Here is a 17,932-nt window from a genome sequence, read left to right as displayed (position 1 = left end):
CCACCTTGGACACTAGGTCACCCTCTCTCAGCCCTAGAAAGAAGGCAAGAGCAAACTGAAAGGCAATTGGGTGAAATGGTTAAGATGCTGGCCTAGAAACCAGGGGACTATGAGTTCTAGTCCCATCTTGGGCCATTCATTCTCTCTCAGCCATACTCACCTCATAGGATGGCTGTTGTGGGGAAAATAGGAAGAGGAAGGTATGTTGTATATGTTTGCCATATTGAGTTGTTTGTAAAATAATAAAGATGGGATACAAATCTAATACATAAAAAAATAAAATAAAACTACTTCTGAAATCTTTCCCAGAAAACTGCAGGGATTAGTCAAGGCAATTGCCAGGAGTCAATACTGACTTGTGGTACCTTCCTGCCTCCCCCGCCCCCCAAAAAGCACAAAGACATACTGCAAATACTAAGAATCGTAAAATGTTCATTCTGGGAATGATATTGTTATAGAAATTAAGATGCATATTTCCAACTTAATCCTATCCATACCTAAGAGGTAAATCCCATTGAATTCAAAGAGATTTTCTCTGGGGTAACTGTGCACAACATTGCAGTCATGTAACACTGTACTTACATATACACATAGAAGCAAAGCCTGCTAAGCTCAGTAGGATTTACTGTTAAGTAAGTAAATCCTTCAAGGTAATCTGCTCCTATGAAATACCAGTGCTGACAAATTATAAGTTTTATGCCATTTAAAGAATGGCAAAAATGCCACGGTTAAGCACATAAGGATATTCACCACGTTAAAGCCTGGATATAAGCCAAGGCTAATAACAAACCTTGGAGGTAAAAGCCATTTGCTTTAACTGCATGCTAGAATAGGATTTGCAATTTATTAAGGTCTCACCAATCAGTGCATACTGATCAGCTGTAGAGAAATATGCAGCCAATTCATAAACTCGACTGGACTGGTGCCCTTTCAATTCACATAAATTAAGCATTGACTTGGTGGGTGTGATCTTCGGGGGTTCATCTTTAGTTCTGGCAAACCACATGTTCTTCAAAGCTGTCTATTGAAAAGTTTATAGGCAAGGCTTTTGGATTTAACCCTGAGGAAAATGGGGAAAAGACAGAGAGAGGTTTCGTAGGATGAACCTCTTACAAGATGGATACTTAAAAGCACACCAACTGTGAGTGCTGAACATTTGCAGGAGGAGATTTTGAAGTACTGTTGAAGTGTCCCAAGATTTCTTGGAAATAAGTTGAGCCACTCAGATCATTTGTGATTTGAACTCATGATTATTCCAAAGGTGCTTTTTCCAAGAGGCAACCAGACTTTCTGTTTTTCCTTTGCAAACATTTTGTTTCTCATCAAGAAGCTTCAGCTCTGAGCTGAAGACACTTCTTGGATGAGAAGCAAAGTGTCTCCTTAGAAATGAATGATTACTTCCTCCTGATTTTTTTTATAATTCTTGTTTTGCATGAAGAGGCTCTCAGGTTCATTGTCAGGCTAGGACCAGGACATTCTTGCTAGAGAACCCGATTCAGTACAGCTACTGGCACATACCATATCCTCGTGGCCCTTTTCTTCTACTCTCTCCGGCACATCTTGATGGGCACAACAATTGGGCTCATTTACGCCCTGCTATGCTAATCTTCTTCTTGCACTTGGTGCAAATGATTTAATGTGGTCTGAATTAAATGGTATAATAAAACAGGTCTACAAATAAATTCCTTTGGATCAAACAACTTTCCCCTCACTATAACTGTTGCTAGTGGTGCTCCTCTAATAGAAGGTTCTGGTTACAGTGAGGTAGCTTTTCATTGCATGGTGCGCTTATGCAAGGGAGTATTAATTTGATCTTCAACTAGAAGAACCCCAATGGCAGAATTATACTGTTAATTCAGGAGCCTCTGGTTTATAATAAAAAACATAAATCAACTCCTAGCTGTGCCTTTAAAATGTTGTTTTTTAATGTTTCAAAACGTTTAATCTATGCCTATTTATTTAGTGTCACAATTTCTTTAATTTTCAGTTTGAACTACACTATACTGTATAATACTATACTATACTGTAGTAGGTTGAACGGAAAAAGATACAAATGTCACACATGGGTTATGCTTACTAAGGAATGTCAGTGTCCAAAACTGAAAAGCAAAGATTTCAGGGTGAATAATACTGCCACTTTTAAAGACTGTTTCATCATTTCACCTAGGGCAGTGATCACAACCTTTTTGTCGAGGTGTGCCAAAAGTGTGGGGGGGTGCGCACGCACGTGCCCACACCCATAATGCAATGCCCTCCCCTGCACATGCTCAACCTCCCCACGCATGTGCGCAGGCCTCACTGAAGCCTCCAGACAGCCCAATGCACAAACCAGAGATCTGTTCCCGAACTTCCGGTTTGCACGTTGGGCGGTTTTCCGCTCTCCGGAGGCTTCTCTGAGGGTGAAAAATGGCCAAAAATCAAGGCCAAATATCAGCTTGCCAGTGTGCACATGCGTGCTGGAGTTGACAGGGCAATGCCTCACGTGCCCTCAGAAATGGCTTCGTGTGCCACCTGTGGCACGTGTGCCATAGGTTCGCCATCATGGACCTAGGGAATTTTGTTTTTAATCATGGACTTGAAAGCCACCAAGAAGTAAGAAACCTCTGTGGCCAGTGAAAACACTGAGAGCTTGTGATTCATTATATAAGCAAAGAACTTGGCTTACTTGGTCCAAAGACTTTTACAAACCTGGGTCCAAGACCTTTTCCAGGTTTATTTATGGGAGTTTTCAATTGGCTGTTGTGAAACAATTAGTAAAACAGAACCACGGGCAGTATTTCTTTTGCTGTTTTATGGAGACTGGTTTTATTTATTTATTTATTCAATTTCTACAGCTGCCCATCTCAGACAAGTGTCTCTGTCTGGGAACCATTATAAAATCGATTAAAAAGCAGTTTTGCATTTGATGAGGGAAGCAATATGCTTCTGTTGACATTAACTGACTTTTATTACCTGAACCTAGTGCCTCTCTTGCTACAGAAGCTGTTATGTTTCCGCTTTAAGAGAGATTTTCTACTCACATTACATACGTTCAGATCATTAAGTTACCTCATGAATTAACTTTAGTAAGACTGATACTATAATCCTATCATGTGTTCTTAGAAGTAAGTCTCATCAAACAGGAAGCTTTTGTCGTGATTAACTTTCTCCATGATGGTAGTCGAAGCATATTTAGAATCTTAACTCTGAAAAAAAAAGATTAAGCAATGTTATATATTCACCCATTGCCTTTTCCCATTTTAGTATCAATGCAAATTTCATGCAAATTTTCACAGTGAAAATGAATCTGAATATCTTGCTCTTGGTACTTATTAAATTGCTCTCTACAACTTTAATGTGGTATTTTGAATAATTTAAAACATTGTCTTTACCCTTAAATGCCAGGCTGCTTCCCAAATGGATGAAAAATCTGTGATCTATGGTAACATGTCAAAATGTCATTATTCAGTGGCATATTTACATATTTTTATAATTAGAACTAAGAATGTAATCTACTTCCTTTTATTATTTTTTAAATATTTTGTGGATAAACATACACATAGCACAAATTCTTACTTTAAAATTGTACATGAGGATCTGGCCAAAATGTACCAAATTTGTGTATCAAATAGCACATAATACTTGTAAAGTTATTTACTCATTGTACAGCCATGCCAACCCAATTGACTCAGAAGCTGTTAACAAATAATAGAAATTAATTGAAGCCTTATGTAATTGTGCCTCATAGTGATGATAATTAAACCACACGGGCTTATCATAATGATGGGTAGGAGGTTTGTTGCAGTTGAAATTTAATGAGATTGATCATGGATGTTCTCAGAAATGACTTTAGCGTATCTCATTATCTGGTGAAACAGTTTGGTCCTCCTACATAGTTGTTGAAATAGTGACAAAATTGGCTTCTTACAGGGAAGGCAGAATGTTCTATATTTATCCATATTTTCCATTAACCATGGAGAATACAGCTGTGTTACCATTTACTGAACTTCACTAATAGTGTGATAATGATATCAGACTGTCATCTGTCTTGAGATTAAAGCATAGGCAGGTAGAGGGAGAAGCATCTCCCCACCTCTTAAAACTTAAGCTCCAACCCCTGTCATGGTTTTATAATTCCTCACTAGGTTCTTGAAGAGGACAAGTATTCAGTGCAATTCTTAACAAGTGTTAGGCAGTTAGCAAATCTGCTGTCTGCCATTCTCGACATAATTCCTAATACTCTAGGGGTTACACTGCATTGCTTTTTGTTTTCCCTATCTTCAATTCAGCACCAAAGCACTGAGCCACTTTGAGGGGTTATGCTCAAGTTGGCCTTTGAATCAGATCTTCAGTTTGAAGTAAGTTTCCCCAGCCTGATATTCTACAAAGGCATTGCCTGAAGCACAATAATCAAACGGGATACTAAAAACTACTGCCCTTAAAAGTTGTCAGTGGTGTCAACCAAACAGGTATTTGTTGCGTCCTCCCGACGCAGCCAGCAGCCGCAGCCAGAGCCTGAGGCTTCTGATTGGCTCTGGCGCACCGGACGGCCGGCGGGAGAAATACGCGCCGCCGATTGGCTACCCGCCTGACAGCTGTCAAGTATAAATAGCTGTCAGGCGGGCTCTGTTCTCTGTTCGTGTACTGTTGTTGACTGTTGGTTCCTGCAATAAAGTTAGTTGAATTCACCTCAGGCTCGAGTCTTTAAAAGTATCTCTTTGGATGCCTGAAATGGATGAAGATGAGAAACTGTCAACCTAATTTAATAAGAATGTTTACCATGTCTCCTTACCTGCAGTAAGTATGAAAGGTGTTTTTTTTAATCCAATTTTAACTGTTGAAGGTTTCTTAGGATTTTTTTTTCTGAAGCAAGACAAATCTGCTTGAGAAGTTGAGGAGGGAAAATGTTCACACTCTTTTCCCCATTTTTAAAAAATCTCCATCTGAAAATAAACAAACACTTCAGGGAACCAAGATCAAAGTCAACGGCAGAGTACTTTATTTTGGTCAAGTAAGGTCCTAATTTGTCTTGCCACTATGAAGCAGAATTTGGTGATAATAAAAGGGAGTACATTTTTCTGATCAGCTGTGAGATAGCTAAGGTACCGCATAGTTAATAAAGTTATAACTATAAGTGATGTTAATAAAGATATAGTAATGTTGCATTCCAATTTGTGGTAGGCTTAGAAAGCAACAAAGGAGCTCATTGCATGGGATCTTCTGGAATTTTCCTTTCAGAATGGCAGTTTACAAAATTCCCACTTCTGTATCAGAGACTATTGTTTAATTTATATATTAATTGATCAATTCCTCACCTAGATAATTAGATTACAATCTACCCAAACTGGCAAACATTTTGGAATGCTGCGGTAGGCAGATAATGCAGTAATTCTCAATCTTCAGTGTTTCTGGGAAGAGCATTACATATTCTTGTTTCTTATTGTGGCAAACAACTCCTTTAATGGAACCAAGGATCCAATGAACTCATAGCAAGAGAATATTGAACAGAGGGGAAAAAACCCATGCAATAAAATACATTAGGAAACAGTCAGTATGAGAGTAAAGTATTGAAGAAATAGTAATAAAATATCTCTTCTGGGTTATTAGATTTTTATATTACTAATGAAAGAAGTATACATGATGTTGCTGGATTCAGTCTGGGGTGATTACCAGGATCAGAAGTTTAGTCTTATGAGCTTTTGGACTCAGGTTGGAGTCCATTCTCAGGGAACTCCTCTCTACTGGAATGTATAGACTGACTCACATTGAATCCCACAGTAATGAAAGGAAAAGTGAATGTGTAGATTAACATTTAAACCATCAAAGGGTTATCTGGCATGTTGTTATAATATTCATAAATGAAGCCAAACTCTTCCGGTTATTAGGATCCCATCTGCAAAGTGACTGCAGCAATAATGACAAAGTACTTTTTGAGGGTTAATGCAACATGGCTGAAGTAGGAGAAGGTCACTGGAATGCTGTATAATAAGAGCATGCCAATTCAACTAAACCCAAATCATATGGAATTATTGTTTGCCTACTAGCACTGAATGGCTCTGACTGCTGGCCACCAAAAGTACTGAGTGTCCTTTAAATGCCATATGCTCCACTGGTCATTAGGCTCTTCCCTTCTTGACCATATCAGTAATGATACAGTCAAGCAGTAGCTGGGCATTACAGCAATAACAGAAAAAATAAGGGAAAGGGCCTACATTCTACGAGCAGCACCCCATATTGTTCCCTTCATCTCTTACCACTAATAGTGAAGACAAATGTCCATGCAGGAAACTAAAACAAAAGTGGCAGGTCAGAATTAATATGAACATGGTAAGTTTACACTTGGACCTGGCCTGGCTGCTATATTCAATCATGTGAAATACCATTTGTTGATCTGAAAAGTAAACCTTATGGAGGAGAAGGAGGAGGAGGAGGAGGAGGAGGAGGAGGAGGAGGAGGAGGAGGAGGAGGAGCAGCAGCAGCAGCAGCAGCAGCAGCCAGCAGCAGCAGCTACACTCTTCATAACTTCATCTATTTTGTGATGGTCACATGTATCTTCTTCTCCAATTCGTCTTTCATCAACTCCCTTATAACATGCTTTAAAAGACTTTCCTCTTCTCCTTGCCACTTTGATGCTTTGCATCAGCTCTCAGAACACTGACTAATATTCTTAACTATTTCAGTATTCTTACCCATGCCAATGTTCTTACCCATTTCAAATCCTCATTCAGGAACTTCCTTTAGTTTAGCAACATTTTTATTTTTCTCTCTGGATTCTACATCTGATACAATCTTCTCCAGCTTGATACCCTTCAGATTAAATGCACCACATCTTCAGTCAAGGATTGATGGTTGTTATAATTTAAAATAGTTTCAGAGCATTCATTGGAGAAGGCAACCCTGCTGCAACTTGGCTTGTAATCAAGCCGAAACACATGTCACTAAAGTAATTGCATATTTGTCCCATCTTCTACTCGGCTCCCGCTTCTGCTGTTTTCCCAGTGACAAATTAAAAACCATTTCCACATAAGTGATTTATAACATCTTCTACTACCATCCAACATTGTTGTGTCAATATACTGTAGCAGTAATGGAGATAGGCTCCAAAACACTGCAGAGAGTTGGGTGAGGCTATAAGATGCAATGAAGCCTTGTGCTGAAAAGGAAGCTGGGAGAAGATTTAGGCTGAGTCTTAAATTGTTTCTTAGGAATTTCTTAAAAGATCAGGCTTACATATTGTATGCACCACAATGAACATGAAAAATAGATATGTGCTAACTGAGATAGTAATGGTAAGAATAAACTTTTTTTTCCTGAAAAGCCAAACCCAAAAATACGAAGTCCTTCTATCTTTCACAATGAGAAAGAGAGAAGGAAGACGTGATTTTTTTCAAGGCAGCTTTAAGAAAATACATATCACCTCTAGAACTAAAAAGGCAAAGAAAAAAAGCTAGAATTGCCCACGCACAAAACTTGAAATGGGACAACTCTCCCTCTGATGGAATGGTGATAAAAAAGGTGCTTGATTGTGCAGAGATGGACAGGCTAATTATGGAACTAAAAGACAAAGTAGAAATGGAATATTACATGTTTTGGGACACATGGTATAAGTGGCCAGAGAATAGATGTAAAGATCGTACATAAAGGTTATTTAAGAGTTATATTAAGGTGAAAAGGCAATATACATATTTATGAATATCTATACAATGTAAAATTAAAAGGCAATATATATAGACACATACATATGAATATTGATACAATATATAGAACAGTGATGTATATAATTGAAAAGGAAGAATAATGAAATAACCACTAAGTAACTATGAGTGATACTGATACTGTAGCGCTGTAAAGATTGAAAATGTGGTGTAAATGATGAAATATGTTCAATAAAAAAATTAAATAAAATAAAAAGGCAAAGACTGAGAGTCTGCACAAAAGTGTCTTTTCAGTAGAAAGAAACATACCATGCTCCCTCATGATCCCACCTCATTGTAAAGATATTTGCGTTATTTTACCACCACAGCTGGTTCTCTTGGTCAAAAAGAAATCTGTTTACTGTAAATGTCAGAAAGTGAGGTCTGTGAACATTGCATTAATTGAAACTGTGATTTTAAAAACCACTTCTTCATCCCCATCCATTTCTTTCCCCCCTCCTAAATTGGAAGGCCTGCTCACTTAGGGCAATTGCATGATATTCAAGCTAAGGACATTCATTACTCTCAGCATACCTTTGGCCACAGAATTGTTTATCTAACATGTGTCTTCTAACAATCTTTCTGGTTTTCCTTGAAGCGCAGGTGTCAAATAGAAAGTTGCAAAATAAATATCACAAAGTCACAAGTTATTTGGTAGGGCATATAAATAGAAAGCTGTACGCCACTCAAATCTGGCCATCCATGGCTGGTTAGCTGAATCTCCAGAATATCTGTAAAAGTGAGATTTTGAAGTTCCCCCTGTCATTAAATTCATAGGAACTGAAATTACTGGGTTAAGAGAGGTAAAATGTGATTAGTTCATATAGATATTTTCAGAGCTTCTTGGAAGAAAAGTGAATCATAAATGAAGGAAGGGAATTTTTAATCTGGTTTTGTTTAAACCATCTATTAAACATTTCTTAGCAGTATTATCTTCCTACTAAGTGTGACATTTTCCCCTTGTCTTGTAATCCATCTTAATTCCATGTCCTTAAATATAATGCAAATACATCTGCATTAACTTTACCTGCTTTATTCATACTCGTCTTCCTCATTGTTTTCAAATTAGTCACAACCATTGTTAAGGTGACCAGATTTTCAGATTGGAAAAGAGGGATACCTTTGACCGGGGGGGGGGAGGGGGGCTTGATTAAAAATTTTATACGGAGCAACAAAAATTTTCATACATCACAAAAATAGTATTGTAATATTTTTTTTATTTCAACATAACTACAATTTACAAATATAATACGTTTATTTACATTTATATTTATTAAATATATTGACAAAAATTATGTACAGTACAAATATAATACGTTTATTTATATTTATTAAATATATTGACAAAAATTATGTACAGAATAATTTTACTGTTTGGCATATTTCTCACTTGAGTGAATTTTTTTTAGTACTGTATTTTCACGACTATAAGCCGCACTGAAAATCCTAAAATTTGATCCAAAATCGGCAGTGCGGCTTATAACCCGGTGCGCTTTATATGTGGAAAAAGATCTCCCAGCTGCTTTGCTCCTCGCGACTGCAATAGATGTCCAGAAGCGGCTTTTGGGGCTAATGGGGATTGGATTTCCAGCTCGATAGCCCCTGCCGCTTCTGGACGTCTATTGCAGTTGTGAGGAGCCGAGGAGAGTGTGGAGAAGAGCGCGCGACGGTTCTTGGCGCTCCGGGAAGCGGGAGAGGCACGCGGTTTGGTTTCTCCTCCCTGGCCGTCGCAGCAGCAGCCCCAAGCGCACCGATCCCTGTGTTTTTCGCATCGGGGCATGCTCTTGCAGCACACCCCGATGCGAAAAACACAGAGATCGGTGCGCTTGGGGCTGCTGCTGCGACGTCCAGGGAGGAGAAACCAAACCGCGCGCCTCTCCCGCTTCCCGGAGCGCCAAGAACCGTCGCGCGCTCTTCTCCACACTCTCCTCGGCTCCTCACAACTGCAATAGATGTCCAGAAGTGGCAGGGGCTATCGAGCTGGAAATCCAATCCCCATTAGCCCCAAAAGCCGCTTCTGGACATCTGTTGCATTTGCGAGGAGTGGCACGAAGGTTCTTGGCGCTCCAGGAAGCCCCGAAAGCAGCTGGGAGAGGCGCGTGGTTTGGTTTCTCCTCCCTGGATGTCGCAGTAGCAGCCGCAAACTCACCGATCTCAGTGTTTTTCGCATCGGGGTGTGCTGCAAGAGCATGCCCCGATGCGAAAAACACAGAGATCGGTGCGCTTGGGGCTGCTGCTGCGACGTCCAGGGAGGAGAAACCAAGCCGTGCGCCTCTCCCAGCTGCTTTCGGGGCTTCCTGGAGCGCCAAGAACCTTCGTGCCGCTCCTCGCGACTGCAACAGATGTCCAGAAGCGTCGGGAAACGTGCGGCTTATAACCCGGTGCGCTTTATATGTGGAAAAAGTTTAAAAAATTAACGTTAATTGATACTGCGGCTTATAATCCGGTGCGGCTTTTGGTCGTGAAAATACGGTAGATTGCTGTCATTGTTTAAAGGTCATGAAATTTTTCACACGAATTTGTTAAATTATATTTGACACATAAAATGGCTTTCAAAGTCTCAACACTTAATTGTGATTTTTCTGATGTCCACACTTGATTTACCGTAGAAAAAACACATTCAGTCGCAGCATTAGTTCCTGGTAAGGACAGTGCGTATTCCACAATTTTTAATACATTATTGTATGAAATATGGTTTGTTTGAAAATGATGAAATATTTCTAGCCATTTGTTCTCTATTGTCATTTTTGCTGATGCCCAAGATTCAACCTTTTCCTTATTCATATATTGTTTTAAATATGATACCTCAGTAAAAAGATTAGTTTCAGAAATATCACTATTTGGGAAATTTTGATTAATATGCTCGAATGATTTTTGCACATCATGCCAATCAAGTTCTTTTTTTAATGCAACCCAATTAAAATGTTCAATATCATTATAATGTACCGTCCACTCTTCTAAATAATCTACGCAGTTACTATAGAAGTTTTTAACATGATTCATGGTGTCTGCACGATTTATTGCACCTTGTTCTTCTAGCTGCCTTATAATATTACGGATAGTTATGGGAATAAAAATATTTTCTAACCGCTCTTGACACTGAAATTTTAAATTATTAAGTTCATTTGCTACTTCGATTACCGAAATTTTGTCACCTTCAATAAGTTTTATACTATTTTGAAAAAGAGCTGCTTGATTGTGTACAAACTCTAGCCAAATTTTTGAAGATTCTTTTTCAAAAAACTCTTCTAAAATTCTAGGACATTTATCCTGTGATAGAAAGTAGGACTTCAAAGGATCGTATAGTTGCAAAATTCTTTCAACAGCTGGCAAAAGAGCTAACCAGTGCGTTTTACTGTATCCAAGTATTTTGCGATATTCGACTTCCGCATTTTCACAAAATTCTTTAAGAATTTCAACGCGCACAGTGTATATATAAAAATAAGAATATATTTTAACAATAATATTTTCCACATCTATGGGCAACAAGTCAGCAGCTGTTGAATGGCATTATGTATTATGTGCGCTGCACAACCAACACCAATAATGTTTGGATTAAGCTTTTTGTTTAATTTATAAAAAATATTATTTGTACCTCTTCTCGCTTTTCCTCCAAAATTTGCATTCGTATTGTCTCCACAATATGCAATTATTTTGGGTTTTAAATTGTTTTGTTCCAAAATATTAACAATGGAACTGAAAATTATTTCAGTTTCGCCAGGCAAAGAAACAAAATCTAACATTCTAATTTGTATTCCAGTTTCCGAATCAAAAAATCTAATAAGGGTTGGAAATAATTTGATATCCTTATGATTAGATGCATCAGAGTATATGGATACAAAATTAATTTTCTCTAGATTTTTGTTTAATTCTGAAAATGCATATGGGGAAAGCACATTACGCACAATTGCCTCGGATTTTGTTCTAGCACAGGTAATTTTTTTGTTGAATAACTTTTTGACAACTTGTGATGTACAGTCCATAGATCTGAAGGAATGATTGTGATTAATAGCATGAAAAGACATAAGTCCTTCTGCTAATGCTAATTTCTTTTCTTCGTCTGCATACGTTGGTTTACGAAAATATTCCTGCATTCTGGAGGAAGATGCAGCAGCATCTACATATCTTTTATGTTTCTGCATCTCCAAGTGCTTTGTAATATCATGCCTCCCACCGTGCGAAATAGAAAATTCACCATTACATTTCTCACATCTTACTATGTGATCACTTTTGGTTTTTTTAAGAAAAGGAAATTCACTTCTTAGATCATCGTTGAATTTGCATCCTCTTTTCTTACTCATTATGTTAATAATCTAAAAAAAATTAAAATTATATGATTTTATACGATATAAAATTCAATGAGGGTGAAACACACCAAATCTGGCAAAGCTGCCTTGCACCAACCTGGCCTGCCCATAGAATAGCAGCCACTTTGAGACACATAAACCTGGTCTGAACATATTGCATCACAAAGATTTGCAAAGATCACATTTGCAAAAAGGAACATTTCTTGTAGTAAATACATTTTATAAACAATTTAAAAATAAAAATCCCCCCAAAATAATAAAAAAGGTATTCTATAAATAAAAGAAATCCTTAAAAACCATTGTTAAGTATTACACCAGCAATAATTTATACTGTCACCATTTCAAACTATTCCACACAGAATAAATTGAAGTAAAATCATTAAAAAAAATTCTATACTCAATACTTTGAAATGGACTCAGGAGTCATGATTGACACTGAGTGAATTTGCACTTTTAATAATCAGGAAGATACAATAGCATTGAAAAAAGTGACTAATGACCATTTTTCACACTTAGCGACCATCAGAAATACGAATCTGTTGCCAAACATCAACATTTTGATCGCGTAACCATGAGGATGCCACAACGGTCGCTAAGTGTGAAAATGGTCGCTAAGTGTGAAAAATGGTCATCAGTCACTTTTTTCAATGCCACTGTATCTTCCTGATTATTAAAAGTGCAAATTCACTCAGTGTCAATCATGACTCCTGAGTCCATTTCAAAGTATTGTGCATAGAAATTTTAAAAATGGCTTGTTTCAATTTATTTTGGATAGAATCTTTTTTTAAATAGTCTAAGACAATTTAAAAAAAGAATCAACACAGAATACCACTATTTTAAAAAATCATATGCACAATAAATAAAATATTATTTTAAAATACATTAAAAAAAGAAAAGAAAAAACCCGGCTCACTTACCAGCAGGCAGGCAGAGTCAGCAGATCTTCGTAGCGATGGATGGAAGCACACAGGGAGCCTATATACGCAACTGCAGTAACAATGACAATGATGAAGGATTGGATTGAGTTAAAGAATAAAAGAATTCTGATCTTAGAAGGCCATGACCTGCAGGCAGGCTGGCATAATTTCTTATGGAATGACAAACATAAAACGCACAAATACTTTCAAAATCATTTAATTAGAACTTTACTGCAACAATGGCTCAAAATAAAAAAAAACCCACTATGTGAAAACCCCAAATTGGCTATCACCAACAGAAAGAACGACACAGCCAAATTTTACAGATTGGAACAAAATTCTAAGATACAGAGATCTAATTGACAGACAGGGAAATTTAAAAACAATTGAAGAATTGGCAGATCAGAATATGAAAGGTGATTGGCTAACCTACCTCCAAATTAAAACTAAATACAATAAAGACACTAAAATATATGGTATTGAAACAGAACCACACGAATTGGATAAAATTATTCAAAGTCTGGACAGAAAGATGATAGGGAAAATATACAAATTCCTCTTGAAGTATCAAATGGAAGAGGAAATTGTAAAAGAACCAATGATAAAATGGGCACAGAACTTTGGCTATAACATTGAACTAGACAAATGGGAAAAATTTTGGGGAATAAATTTAAGAATGACACTATCAATCCCATACAAGGAAAACCAGTACAAAATGCTTTATTATAGATGGCATCTGGCACCGTCAAGGTTGGCCAAAATTTCAACAAATACCTCGCTAAATTGCTGGAAATGTGATTCAATACATCATGGCACATATTATCATTTATGGTGGACTTGTGAAGAGGCAAAAAAATTCTGGAAAAGGATCAAAAATTGGTTGGAAGAAATAACAAAGGTTAAGTTAGATTGGAAACCTGAACTCTTTCTATTAGGAATTATACCGACGAAATACAAAAAAGAAATACAATATCTAATATTACGCATACTTACAGCAGCAAGGATAGCTTTTGCCCAGAAGTGGAAAAATAAACTAAACCTAAATGAAGAAGAAATAATAAGAAAAATTATGGACTGTGCCGAAATGGATATATTAACGAAAGAAATACAGGGAAAAGAAGAATCAGAATTTTATTGGATATGGGATAATTGGTATATAGTTGGATGGAACAAAGGAATCACAGACAGTGGTCACATTGGTTTTGCCCCATTTTATGACCTTCCTTGCTATAGTTGTTAAGTGAATCACTGCTGTAAAGTGAATTTGGCTTCCCTATTGAATTTGTATGTTAGAAGGTTGCAAAAGGTGAACATATGACCCTGGGACATTGCAACCATCATAAATATGAGCCAGTTGCCAAGTGTCCAAAGTTTGATCACTTGACTGAATGGATGCCGAAATGGTCAAAAGTGTGCAAAACGGTCATAAGACATTTTTTCACTCCCATAGTAACTGAATGGTCATTAAATGAAAGGTTGCAAGTCAAGCACTATTTGTATTTATTGGAGCTGAATTTTATCTTAATCTGGTTGTTGTAGTGTTGAAAGTGGGATGGGGGTATCAGTCTGCACCTTTCAAATATTGTTTCTCAATTCTTATATTTCAATATTCAAATTTTCAATATTATTGAAATATGTCAATAAAGATTCTAAGTCATCCAGGTGTCTGAAAGCTGAGACAAATAGCAAAAAATAAAAATATTAAAGTCCAGTTGCCATGATTCAACTTCCAGATATTATTGAAACATATTATTCTGATTCAGATGAGAATCCTTTTTAAAAAATACTGTATTCACTTACATTTTGCCCTTGGGGGAATATTGAAGGTACATCTCTTACAAGATATTGCAAAAATAAATAAATTGTGGAATAGAAAGTCAGCTGGTGAAGTTTGCCATTTCATCTACTTCTGTAGAACCCCTTTCTGCCAGGGCTACCAGGATACCTAAAAATAGGAGTTGTGACTTGTTGAAGGTGGACTGGTCTGTCATGATGGCAAAGGCAAACAGCTGTGGTGTTGGAGTGTTAAACCGAAAAGGATTTTCCTCCTGCCCCGGCTGAGTGAATGAATTTGGGATCGCCGCGGCAGGAGAGCGAGGGGGCGGCCGCCCATTTCACCTCGTGCAGAGAACTTCCACGCGGTTCAGGGGCTTCTGCCGGGCGGCGGGAGCCCCGGAAGCGAGTGGAAGTTCTCTGCATGACTGAAACGGACTCCGCGGCAGGAGAGCGAGGGGGCGGCCACCCATTTCACCTCGCGCAGAGAACTTCCATGCGGTTCAGGGGCTTCTGCCGGGCGGCGGGAGCCCCGGAAGCGAGTGGAAGTTCTCTGCACGACTGAAACAGACTCCGCGGCAGGAGAGCGAGGGGGCAGCCGCCCGTTGTACCTCGCACAGAGAACTTCCACGCGGTTCAGGGGCTTCTGCCGGGCGGCGGGAGCCCCGGAAGCGAGTGGAAGTTCTCTGCGCGACTGAAACGGACGCCGCAGCAGGAGAGCCGCAGGGGAGGGCGGCGGGACGCGACCATGCCTCGCAGACTCGCGGCGTGGTCACTGGGAAGCGCGCAGCACAGGCGCCGCCACGCCGGCAGAAGCTCCGTGAGTCCGTGACCGAGTGGAACTTCTCTGCACAAGCAGCAGCGGCTGTTTCACTCGCGCAGAGAACTTCCACTCAGTTCCAGAGCTTCTGCCGCCCGTGGCAGCGCAGCACAGGGGCTGGCTGTGACGCGAGGAGGTGAAATGAACTCCGCAAAGGGGGAGAAGGAGGAGAGGAGGGTTGTCTCCTCCCCCCAGCGCCTCCCGATTCCCACCGGTACCAATTCATAACATGATTACTCACCAGTGAGTAAGCACAGCTGCAACCCCAAAAGACAAAATGAAATGGAGACTCGCCCAGGCGTGCTCAGCTAAGCGGAGTCCAGCCAATCAGTGAGCTGGTTGGGATGGAAAATTTTCAGCACTTGGCGTGCTGAAAATTTCCCATCCCAGCCAGCTCACTGATTGGCTGGAGTCCAGGCCAATCCAATCAGTGAGCGGCAGGCTGGGCTGGCTTAAATTTGTAGGATAGAACGGAACGATGAGCCAGCCCAGCGAGCTAGCAGCTGATGGGCGGGGGAGGGCGGCGGCGGCTGTTTTTCACCTAGCGCAGAGAACTTCCACTCAGTTCCGGAGCTTCTGCCGCCCATGGCGGCCCCTGTGCTGCACTGCCACGGGTGGCAGAAGCTCCGTGGCCGAGTGGAAGTTCTCTGCGTGAGGTGAACAGCTGCCGCTGCAGGGGAAAGCGGCGGGACGCGACCACACCTCGCGGACTCGCGGCGTGGTCACTGGGAAGCGCGCAGCACAGGCGCCGCCGCGCCGGCAGAAGCTCCGTGTGTCCGTGACCGAGTGGAAGTTCTCTGCGCGACCGGCAGCGGCTTTTTCACTCCCGCAGAGAACTTCCACTCAGTTCCAGAGCTTCTGCTGCCCGTGGCGGCGCAGCACAGGGGCTGGCTGTGACGCGAGGAGGTGAAATGAACTCCGCAAAGGGGGAGAAGGAGGAGAGGAGGGCTGTCTCCTCCCCCCAGCGCCTCCTGATTCCCACCGGTACCAATTCATAACATGATTACTCACCAGTGAGTAAGCGCAGCTGCAACCCCAAAAGACGAAATGAAATGGAGACTCGCGCAGGCGTGCTCAGCTAAGAGGAGTCCAGCCAATCAGTGAGCTGGTTGGGATAGAAAATTTTCAGCACGTGGCAGCATGAGGACCCAGCATGAGGACCCAGATTGTTGGGGGCAATATGCTGACTCTCTGTAAACCGCTTAGAGAGGCCTGAAAGGCCTATGAAGTGGTATATAAGTCTACTGCTATTGCTATTGCTATGCTGAAAATTTCCCATCCCAGCCAGCTCACTGATTGGCTGGAGTCCAGGCCAATCCAATCAGTGAGCAGCAGGCTGGGCTGGCTTAAATTTGTAGGATAGAACGGAATGATGAGCCAGCCCAGCGAGCTAGCAGCTGATGGGCGGGGGAGCGAGGGAGCTGCGAGCGCCAAAAAAAGTGTGTTTTTTAAAGAACCGTGCGGGACGCGAGAAAATTTATGAAAAAGCGTGGCTGTCCCGCCAAATGCGGGACGTCTGGTCACCCTAACCATTGTGTACGTACGTGGTTTCATTTTGTTTATGTCATACATATATAATTCTGCCTCTTGCATTTTAACTGCTTAGTCCTTATTAAGTTGTTTTGCTCAACTAAGTCCTACTGTTACATCAATTGTCTCTAATCTAGCTGGGAAATTATATGGCCACAGTTCTATAATCACTTTGTATGTCGACTTGTTAGTGTTCATCTAATTAACTTCATCCAGTGTGTGTGTGTGTGTGTGTGTGTGTGTGTGTGTGTGTGTGTGTGGTGGGATTCAACATTTTATACTACCAGTTCTGTGGGCGTGGCTTGGTGGGCATGGCATGGCTTGGTGGACGTGGTTTGGTGGGTGTGGCAGGGGAAGGATACTGTAAAATCTCCATTCCCACCCCAATCCAGGGGAAGCTTACTGCAAAATCCCCATTTCCTCCTAATCAGCTGGGACTCGGGAGGCAGATAATAGATGGGGACAGAGCCAGTCAGAGGTGGTATTTACTGGTTCTCTGAACTACTTAAAATTTCTGCTACAGGTTCTCCAGAACTGGTCAGAACCTGCTGGATACCACCTTTGGTTGTATGTGTGCGCACGCGGGGGGGGGGGGGGCTATGCAATTTTTCAGGGGTGAGGGATGTTAACTTTGATGAAGATTTATTGGAACCATTACTTTAAAGAGCTTTATGAAACTACATAGCTCTCTTTCTAAAGAGAGGACCATAATGGCTTGGTTGCACAGCTTGGCTGGAGGGAAAGTGCACTATACAGAGTCCAGAGGTTCAAAAGCTCATTTATGACTAAGGAAAGGACTGGAAGAGAGGTTGGAAGTGCAATCCATCCACAAAGAGGAACATTGTTGCCCCCACACCAGTGAAGGTAAACATGCAGCTTCTGTGGCTTGAGGTGCCTCATCAAGTCAAATAG

At 40.4% G+C, this 17,932-nt stretch overlaps 1 protein-coding gene across 2 annotated transcripts in view; it reads right to left on the bottom strand.

Annotated features, from left to right (window-relative positions):
• Window positions 1–2,821: 2,821 nt before the first annotated feature.
• Window positions 2,822–17,932, bottom strand: part of EPM2A (EPM2A glucan phosphatase, laforin) — a 77,018-nt gene continuing 61,907 nt past the window's right edge. The window contains exons 4-7 of one of the 2 annotated variants that reach the window (XR_015697037.1): window positions 13,891–13,936; window positions 12,898–12,967; window positions 4,772–4,922; window positions 2,822–3,185 (exon numbers count right to left, since the gene is read on the bottom strand). Coding sequence is in view for 1 of the 2 variants with exons in the window: in XM_087718328.1 (XP_087574454.1) it covers window positions 12,853–12,967; window positions 13,891–13,936 (161 nt within the window). In the remaining variant the exon portion in view is untranslated. Of the gene's footprint in view, window positions 3,186–4,771; window positions 4,923–12,495; window positions 12,968–13,890; window positions 13,937–17,932 lie in introns of those variants that run through there. The other variant, XM_087718328.1, reaches the window with a different exon arrangement.

This window comes from Thamnophis sirtalis, unplaced genomic scaffold, assembly GCF_051295495.1.
Source record: "Thamnophis sirtalis isolate CommonGarterSnake01/CBP01778 unplaced genomic scaffold, rThaSir2_p1.2 scaffold_6, whole genome shotgun sequence".
Taxonomy (NCBI): Eukaryota; Metazoa; Chordata; class Lepidosauria; order Squamata; family Natricidae; genus Thamnophis; species Thamnophis sirtalis.
Note: the sequence above shows the minus strand (reverse complement) of the source record. Positions and strands in the feature narration are given on the sequence as shown.